At 41.9% G+C, this 10624-nt stretch overlaps 1 protein-coding gene across 1 annotated transcript in view; it reads right to left on the bottom strand.

Annotated features, from left to right (window-relative positions):
* Window positions 1-640: 640 nt before the first annotated feature.
* The window catches only part of zc3h7bb (zinc finger CCCH-type containing 7Bb), a 102964-nt gene continuing 92980 nt past the window's right edge, over window positions 641-10624 (bottom strand). Inside the window, exon 23 of the mRNA XM_063062708.1 lies at window positions 641-8635. Coding sequence (XP_062918778.1) covers window positions 8446-8635 — 190 coding nt within the window. The 3' untranslated portion in view covers window positions 641-8445. The remainder of the gene's footprint in view (window positions 8636-10624) is intronic.

Here is a 10624-nt window from a genome sequence, read left to right as displayed (position 1 = left end):
CTGAAGGAAGAGTTAGTAAGAGATTTGAAAGTGGGAGGGGGAGGGGGAGATCCAGAATGATAGGAGAAGACAGGAGGGGGAGGGATGGAGCCAAGAACTGGACAGGTGATTGGCAAAAGGGATATGAGAGAATCATGGGACAGGAGGCCCAGGGAGAAGGAAGGGGGGGGATGACCCAGAGGATGGGCAAGGGGTATAGTCAGAGGGACAGAGGGGAAAAAAAGGAGAGAGAGGAAAAGAATGTGTGTATATAAATAACGTCGACTGTACCTCTTCCTAGAGATGCTGCCTGGCCTGCTGCGTTCACCAGCAACTTTTATGTGTGTTGCTTGAAATTCCAGCATCTGTAGATTTCCTCGTGTTTGAGTATTATCTGTAGATTGTTATACATCTTTTATCCATTTAAATCACCTCTGGATGCCAGTCTATGTCAGATTATTGGTTTTCTTCTCTACCACCCTTTCTCTGATTCTTTACTTGCTTATTCTGTAACTGCTGTTGAAACTTGATCTCTCATTTCCCCACATTGAGCACTTACAGTATTTCCTGTTTTTATTTCAGGTTTCTGGCATCTGCAGGTGTTCGCTTTTGTACCAATTATCTGAAGTTTGAATAATTTTAATAAACGAAGTATATTCCACAGCTTTGGATTCAAATAAAGAGAAACAAATTTACTGGAAAGTGAAATATAAAATTTCTTAACAGGAATGTTCCTACATAATTTACCAACACTGTCTGGGGATTAAGCCCCCACATCGATAAAACACACGTTTTATAAACCTGCTCCATTAATGGACTAGGCTGATCCAATGGACTTACAGTTAAACCTGCATTATATGGACACCTGTGGGTCCAAATGTGAGCTCTCTCCCTTGTACTTGACCCCAAAACACTTCAATCTCATTATCCTAGTCTACAGCACATAACTGTGGGAGGTTAGGGTCAGGAAGGCGACGTCTGGTGTGGTGGAGGTGAGTTTTTGTTCGAGAACATGAGTCCTATTTTTACTTACATTATCGCTCAGGACTGCTCTCCAAAAGTTGGTGACCAGGAGGGTACAGAAGTTTCATAAAATTGAGTTAGTGACCTGTGCCACAAGCCACCTTTATAGCTGAGGGTGACAGATACCTCTATACCTCACCTCATAACCACCCCTCCATCTGCATCAACCCCAACATATCATCTAGTCTCATGGTTTGTGGCAACCTTCTATGGTAGATGTACAGTACAGGGAGCAGTTTAGGAAAGGGAGGACTTGGGCAACTGGCAAGCCCAGAAGAATTAACTAAAGAAGCAAAGAGGAGAGGGGGCAGGATTATTTTAAACAATATTATAAACTGAAACATACTGCCCAGAAACCAGGTTGAAGAGTAACTTTGAAAGAATGTATACCTGAAAAGAAAAATAAACTACAGGAAGGCGTGGCATTATTGGAGCTGCTCTCCGAATCACTTGATGGCCAAATAGCCTCTTTTGAGCTGTACAATTCCGTAACTTTCATTTCTGTCTTTGTTCTACAGCAGATCCCGGTTTTAGCTCCTGGGACCAGCTGATAGACCAGCTTCTCGAGTGCTGTTTTGGACGCTGTGACGAGTTTTGGTTTTGTTCAGGGGTGTGAGTCTCTCTATGGAGTGTATAATGGGGGTTGCATTTAGATCAGAAGCGATGATGGCCTTTGGCCAGGAAATGGGGGTTTATGGGTGGGTGAAGCTCTAACAGGAATGGGATCTGATGGGGTTGGAGTCAGCTGAGGGGATCCTATTTCTGAAGAAGTTTTTCCAGCTCTGACCAAAGGCCACATCCAGCCACGTTCGCAGTACAATGGTAATTTAGTATGAAAGTGACCATTTAAGCAGGTTTCTCTGCAAGTACAAACACATTAATAACACTTTTAACATTATCCTTTGCATGCAGTACTATTACAAGTCCCTGTTCATACTAGTTTCCATTATAGTCTTCAATTATATCTCAAAAAAATCAGGATTACTAATCCACATCAGTGATGAATTTTACATTTACATATTCACCAAACTAGCCTCTGCATCAACATAGGCCTATAATATATCACTACGCTTACTTTCTTTATTCTGGGAGGGGCCGACCTGCTGTTCACATGCTCTTGAAGCAAGTTAAAAAGGACATTAAAGTAAAACATTTTCAGTCTGTCAACATCCTGTAGACTCGACACAGTGACGGACGGCCCCAAGCATTATCATAGCAAGGGACTTTATATGTATAATTATATATATTTTTATATATATATATATATATAAACAAGTAAATATGATCTTAATGATAAGAAGATAAAAGGCTGTAATGAGTATTCAGAGATTCTAAACAAGAGAGGGAGAAAAAGGATCCCTCATCTTGACCCCAATCTTTTTTCCATTAACCTTCAGTTTTCCCCTCTACTCCTGTGCTAATTTGCTGACTAATCGGTAATAAGCCCAAGCTTGTTCTTAGCTCTCATCAGGTTTCCTCCACCCAGCTTTGGTCATCCCTAAAGTACCATGGAGGAAGTGGCTAGAGTGCTGATTAACCTGCAGTATGGCTGAGGGGTACGTGTCAGGGTTATGTCTCCTTGGTTAGCACTTCAGTTCCCTTCCAACAAAGTTATAGATTTTTCCCCCTTCCACGTCTCCAGTCAAGACCCTTTGACACACCCTGACTTTTAAGCTGCACGTTGTCACGAAGCTGCCCCCCCCCACCACCTGTCACCCAGACCTCCAAATACATTTCCGGTCTGTAGATGACCGATATCTGGCTAGCACTGTCAGAGTCACCCAGTTATGGACTTGGGACATAGGTGGGATCGAAGACTGCCATACTATAAACCCTCTTCGTCATACCTTCAGAAATGAATATTTCAGAATGTAGGTCCAATACAATTTTATTATCCCAGAGTGTTCACCGCTCTGTACAGACTGTGGAGCTCTCTTCGTGGTCTTGCCCTCTCCCCACAGCCATTTAAACAAATTATTTTAGATCTTTATCTACTAGCAATTTAAAAACAATCGTGTTTTCATAATACAGTTAATAACTTAAAAACTCTCTACAAAGGTGTTCCCTTAATCTCACCTTTAGTAATTCATAATTTGAATTATTATTCAGCCAGTTTTCCCCCACTATGATTTATATAACATAATTTCATAAATACAATTATGCCAATCTGATTATCTTTTTTCTAATGCAAACAATCTCATTTTCTCCAGACTGAATGACTAATGCTTCTTCGATAATGCCATATCGAATTAACATATTCTGGATTCTGTACTAAACCAACCTGAATTATTAGGATTTATTTTGGTCTAAAATAAATAAGATGTTCATTTACAATGACTGTCTTTTAAATCTGTAACCATTTCCCATTCATCAGTGTAATCCTGGTGCAAGTGTATTCCATAAGGCATATTCCAGGATTTTGGAGCCAGAGGGGACTACAAGGTGGTGGAATCAGGAGCAACACTAAAACTGTTGGAGGATTTCAGTGGGCCAGGCAGCATCTATGGAGGAAAATGGACAGTCGGCATTTCGGAATGACTCAGATGAAGGGTCTCAACCTGTCCAGAAGAAGAGGCTTGATCTGAAACACCAAGTAACCATTCCACCCCCACCCATAGATGCTGCCAAACCCACCAAGTGCCTCCAGGATTTTGCAGTACTGCAGGCTTCTGCCAGCTTGTCCTGATGTCAAGGGGTCCAGCATGACAAAATGACGTGGGGAGATTCAGGACTACTGCAGAATCCAGGAACACATTGTGAATTAGCAAACCCATTTGAAACAGCCTTCTAGCCTTCTCATAACTCTTGCATTTGATCCTGAAGGCTGTCAACAGCATTACAGCCGAGGTCTGGTCTTGATAACCAATTCTTAGCCGAATACACTTTCCACCTTTCTCATTTTGTTTTTTTCTTTTGATTACCAAATATTTCTGATTTATTTCGTTCATGCCTGACACTCTGATTGTCAGCCCAATGCAAAGCAGGACAAGTTTAATGGAAAAAAGATTAGTCACATCTCCAATGATTTTGAGTACAATTCCCGACAATCACCTAATGCCATTGATATTATAATATTTATAACATTTGAAATGTGCATCTGTAGTAAAATCTTATTTCATAATTTCCTAAATTCACACCTTACTTAGATTCCTAAAGTAAGAAATGGTTGCAGAAAACAAAATTAACTGAACCAGGTTATCTGTTAACTGTGGCCTTGCGCCAAACTTACTTATCAAATCTTATTTAACAGTTGATTATCAGGGATATAAAGGAAGAAGATCATTCCCCTTTTCTCTAATAATAATTTGCAGTCTCTCTGCCTGGGTGATAATATGATTAATGCGTGCACTGTCTCCTGTGCACCAAGACCCACCATGTTTCCTCAAACATCTCTGTTTGGCTCTGTAACAAGTGCAGCTTTGCCTTAAATCTTAAGATTTTTATATTGCGAGCTAGGTAGCAAAATTCCACTTCTGTATTACGTAGAGGTCTTGTATCCTTCAGTTGCTTCTGCCCTGGGGATGACCAATTCTGAATGGTCATACTCTTGGAGGTGGAACCACATGGTCTCTTAATAAATGCCCTGTCCAACACTCCTGTTAAACACTTCCAATCTCACAACCCAACCTTCCTAAACCAATAGGAAAGTAATATGACTTAATACCCAATTGGATGATTCTTAGCTATCTAAGCACAAGCACATCTAATATTTTTCAAACTATATAGAAAAGTTTACTAGAAACAGTAAAATTGGTAAAAGATTGGTAACCAGCAAACTTCCTAAAAAAAAAACCACTTACACCTATTCACCTTAACTTTGCAAATGACAACCTATTGATGACACCAGGCAGAATGTGATATAGGCCTAAGATGCAAAATAAAAAGGATTTTTTTTTGAAATCGCACTCTGATTTTTCTGCATGATTGGTACATAGCAATGTCCTGGAGAGTAATTCCTGGACCCTAGGGCAATTGTACTGAGAAAGAAACCCATGAATTTCCACTTTCAAGTAGAGTGTGCTGTCCAGCCAACTGATTCCATCCTTGGAACATCTTTTGCAGACTCTGCAAACAATAAACTCCAACATGATCTGGACAAAATCACTTGATCTGATACTTATTACATTGTGAAGCACATCTAAACCATGTTTTGTGAAGACAAGTCCCCGTATGAACAGGGTAGTAAGAAAGCCCTTAACTTGTACTCAAAACAATGCTCAAGGCAGCTGGTTATTTTGGCTCATCAATCAAATCACTAGCTCGGAAAAATTCCCTTTCTTAACTACTCAAAGTGAAAAATCATAAAGATATCTCAGTTCTTTCACTCCCCCCACCTTAAATATACTAAGGAAGGTGATTTTGGGCAAAATCCGCAAATTCCTATACTTGAAACGTTCTTTTGGCTTCTGCTGCTCTGCAAAGTAGAGCTTCAACTCAACCCAACCAAGTGATCCAAATGTGCATGCTGCTCTCAGCCATACCTGGCACTGAAAGACAGCAGATGGTCCAACAGCATTTTTCACTGGGGGTACAGGCTGGGGTATTTTTGAAAAGTATTAGAGGCTGCAGTGTGTGCGCACATAGTTAGGAAAAGGAACAGATCTGAAGGGCTGGTCTGATTTAGTTGCACTTAGGGTTGACAGTTTCCAACCCAAAGTTCACACTTGGCCTCCTTAAAATTTCAGCCTAATTCAGTAACCGTCCCTGCCTCAAAAGCACCCCCTACCATCCTCTCTTTTCGACTCTGGCTTATGCCTGTCCCACTCAGCTCAGGCTCTAGAGCAGAGCAAAGCCAGTGAACATGTTCGACGCGTCCACTTGTCAGCAACATGGACCCACCTATGGCAGTGTAAAATCATGTTGGCATTAGTCTCATTCCTCAGGCTCAAAATGTTATGTAGCATTCTCTGATGTTGCACTTTCTTGCAAAGATTTAACTTTAACACGGGAAGTTCTAAGCACAGAGCACAACGTATGTAACAATTTAAATTGAGGATGTGTAGATTGCACGTTCAGCAGTTAAAAGTATACAAGAATCAACATTACAGAAAGCTGTAATTTTTCATTGCTAACAGCAATAGAGCAAGCAACACAATGCCAGAGATGGGACATGCACTGAGTACAAACTCGACTTAAGTTTCATATCGTGCTACACTGATCATTGTGTCAGTCTGTACCATGCTTGGCACTCAAACAATTACATTGGAGAAAAGGTCTTCAGAACTATAAAGTAATACTATAGGGCAGATGTGGGAAAAAAAAATTCCACTGTGGAAAGTCCAAGCAAAAGGGGCATAACTGAAGTCAATAGAGAAAACTTCTTTTTTAAGTGTTAAGGATATGGAACTCTGACGACCATATGTTGCAATTGAAAGGAAGACTAGGAATGGTCATAGGGAGCTAGAAATGGAAGATGTGCTGATGGAGCTTAGATGAGGCAGGATAAGAGCATAAACCCTGGCGGACAGCAGTTGGTCTCAATGGCCAGCTCACGAAATGGAAATCAGCGCAATAGCAATTCCACTCAGCCTCTCAAGCTCGGGTACTAAGAGAAAGAAAAGAGTAACCAATCGTGTCCACACTTTTCTCCAAGTCAACTAACAGCTAATTTAGACAAAGTTACTTCTTCATCATTACCTTGTCACATTGCTGTCATTTCCTACTCAATGTCGTTATGAGGACACTATCACAAAGACTTGGAGCAAAAAGCTGACCTTGTCCTATGAACAGTGGGGAGAGGAAATGCTTATCAAAGTACAGAGTTAAGTAACCGACTGAACACAATGGAAGGAAGACTATTCAGCTCAGCTCTTTATAATGAGTTTGACCCATGCACAAACTCCTGACAGGGTGGTGGACCCAGTTGCTTAATGAACTAGGGAGTTCAACTACGGTAGTTAACTACTGAATGTGTAAAACTGAGCAGGGAACAGATTTCCCAGCAAGACACAATGTGGACAAATTAGACAGACAATAGAAAGAGAAACCAAATACAGGTGAGGAGGAAGATAGGAGAAGATGATGAGTTTTGCACTTAAAAGAGTGGGTTTAGATTTCACAGATCTATTTGTTAATAACAAATCAATTAAAATTAAGAGAAAGTTCCTTTGGGGGAAGGGATTTACAAAATACAACATTCTCCCCCCAAATATATTTGGACGACAAGGTCATTTAAACACAAACTGAGCAGTTACAGCATCTTGAGGAGTTTGGTATGGACCACAGCCTTTTGCTCAGTAGACTAACGCTGTCTCAGTGCTCTTTTGTTACAACTGGTGTAGACCCAAGGTAGGGAGCAGGGAGGTGTGTGTTGGGTTAGCTGATCTCAGGCCTATAATACAACAACCACCCTCAGCGTCACAGTGGGGGCAGGAAACCAATTCAGTCAGGGTTTTACCTTCGATAATTACTCGGTCATCCTTCAGGTAGTCCAGCTGATGTGAACCTCAGACGGCAGGGCCGGTTTGAAAGCTTGCACCTCACCTGCCCTGCCAGCTAGATTCACAGCATAATAGTGACCAAATGGGTCAGCTTACGGAGACCGTAAATCTCTGCAGGACTTCAGGGGAAAAGGAAGAAAATGGGATATTAGTGCTGGGCACTGGCTGCTTTAAACCAGCTCGGGTGGGTTGAGTGCATGTGAACCGTAATCAGGCTGACATATCAGTAGCTTTTTTAGCAGATGACAACAGACGCTACCTATTCTTTCTAAAATAGCTTTGCTGACCTGAGACAAGCACACACAAAAGCTCAAAAATATACTAAGTGTGACATTACTCATTCTGGTAATAATACATGGGCATTGTATTGCCTTCTCTATAATCTTTGGCATTATTTCTCCCTCACATTTACCTTCCCAAAACACTACAACCTCACTAGGGTACTGTGCCCACTGGTAATGTGTCCATTTCTTAATATCGTCATTTTTTTTTACACCTAAAGGTATTTTTTTGGTCAACTATCAGAGGTAAAAAAAACCCTGGCCAAGTTCCAATACTAACACTGTTGAAGGCAATTGGGTTCTTTTGAGCAATCAGCTAACGCAGTGAAGAATGTGGATTGAACCTAGGTGCTTATGCCCCCAAGTTCTGTCGGGGAAACTCACTGGGCTATCCCTTATCCAGCACTACGCAGTTGCATGGGTTTTTAAACCTGTCAAAGTACAGATGTTTAGCCCACTGACCTCACACCTCCCGCACCCACCCAAACCCCAGCTCAATCATACCTCTCCTGCAGCAGTTGTGAGCACTAGCATCTGCTTACAGACGCTCCCATCCTTTAACAACTGCATTTAAGACAGGAGTAAAGATGCAGTAAGTGAGGTAACAAAGGTCACCTCAGTGTAATGACGTCACAATTCATGACTATCCATTATGTTACCAAAATCAATTTTTGTTAAATTTAAAGGTTTCAGTGATAATTAAACTGAACCGGTTTTATCCATTAATTTAAGTCTTTCATCAAAAAACTGTATTTGCCAAAGTCGTTGTCGTCCGGCGTGATCAACATGTCCTTCTTGGCTTTGGCAAGTTTCATTTTCAAGATCTCCTGGCGTTCCAGCCACTCGTTCAGCTCCGCCTGGCTGTGGGCAAACCGGCAGTCGTCGCCGTCAGGGCAGCATTTCTTCTTTTCTCTGGGGGAAGGAGAAGAGTGGGAGAGTCATTCGGACAGGAACAAGGGAACAGGACGCCGCTCAGCCCCTCTAGGCCCTCCACCTTTCCCAGTGCATTAGTAAGCAAAGCATTCCAGGCAACTAGTCTACAACACACATCAAAGTTGCTGGTGAACGCAGCAGGCCAGGCAGCATCTCTAGGAAGAGATACAGTCGACGTTTCGGGCCGAAACCCTTCTACAGTCTACAGTTGTGTCTCTGCTCCACAGAAATTCCCCTACACCTCTCATCTTCTCATTATCAATGTCTCCTTTACTCTTCTCCCTCCCATATCTACCCAGCTTCCATTTACATTCCTCACTGGCTCCAGTTATACACATAGGTTTTAGAGTCACTGAAAAGTACAGCACAGAAACAGGCCTTTTGGCCCATCTAGTCCATGCTGAACCATTTAAACAGCCTACTCCCATCGATCTGCACTGGGACTATTACCCTCCGTACCCCTACCATCCACGTACCTATCCAAACTTCGTTTAAACGTTGAAATCGAGCTCGCATGCACCACTTGCGATGGCAGCTCTCTCAACCCTCTGAGTGAAGAAGTTTCCCCTCATGTTGCTCTTAAAATTTTCACCTTTCACCCTTAGCTATGACCTCTAGTTGCAGGCTCACCCAACCTCAGTGGAAAGCCTCTTTGCACTTACCCTGTCTACACCCCCTCACAATTTTGTATGCTTCTATCAAGTCTCCTCTTAATCTTCTACATTCCAAGGCACAAAGTCCTAACCTATTCAATCTCTCCTCCTGCCCCCCTCCCCACGTCTTCTTATCCTGATTTCTTCCGTTCCATTCCAGTCCAAAAACGTCATATCCTTTATACCCGATGAAACAAAAGGTAAAGAGATTAACTTCATTTGTCGCATGCACATTGAAACAGCAAAACATACAGTGAAGTGCATCGTTTGCGTCATCGTCGGAGGACTGTGCTGGGTGGGGGGGAACCCACGAGTGTCGCCACACTTCTGGCGCCAACATAACATACCGATAACTCACCAACACTAATCCTAACCGTACGTCTTTGGAATGTGAGGTGAAACCCACACGGTCACAGGGAGAACGTACAAACTCCTTACAGACAGCGGTGGGAATTCAACTCCGATTGGTGATTGCTGGTGTTATAAAGCATTATGCTAACCACTGTGTTATGTTCATCAGTCTCGATTGTAACAAAACATTATTGAATTTATATATAATGAGGTGGATTAAATATAAATGTAGGGAGGTTATGCTTCAATTATATTGGATATTAGTAAGACCGCATACACTGTATTGTGTACAATAGTGGTCTCCATAGTTAAGAAAGAATGTGTTGGAAACAGTCCAGACGTTTACCAGGTTAATACCTAGAGTGGCTACTCATCATCCTGAAGGATATTTTGCGGAGCTGAATTGTCCACACTAATAAATGATTTTTAAAAGTCTATTTATTTGAGGCATGTACAGCAAGGATTCAAAGTGAGAGGTTGTAAACTCCACTCAGAGAGCTGCTCACGGTTCCAGTGACCCAATTCAATCCCGACCTTGGCTGCTGGCCTTGTTGGGTTTAAATTCCTGCTGGAGTTTAAAGTCCCCATATTTAAGTGGGTTTCACCTGGGTGCTTCTGTCCCCCCGCCCCCAAAAAGGAATATTGGTTAGTAACTGTAAATTGCACCTGGTGTACGTTAGTGGCAAAATTCAGGGGCAGTTGATGGGAAAGTGAAGAAAATAAGTTAAAGAGAAATTATTGGAGGAACGGGTTTGCTCTGTGAATCAGTATCAAATGGCTCCTTCCATGTGTTGGGGAAATGTATTGATCTTCTAAGAAAATAGAGGATACCATTCAGTGCTTACTTAACACCATTGCATTATAAAAAGTAACATCTAGCTCAGTGTGAACTTGGTTAGCTCAGTGAGAAGACATAGGCAGTATGTGTGAGGATTTTCACTTACAGAGAGGCTTGGTTAGTGGA

The sequence above is a fragment of the Mobula hypostoma genome, chromosome 11 (genome assembly GCF_963921235.1).
Source record: "Mobula hypostoma chromosome 11, sMobHyp1.1, whole genome shotgun sequence".
Classification (NCBI taxonomy): domain Eukaryota; kingdom Metazoa; phylum Chordata; class Chondrichthyes; order Myliobatiformes; family Myliobatidae; genus Mobula; species Mobula hypostoma.
This window is presented reverse-complemented; position numbering and strand designations above follow the sequence as displayed.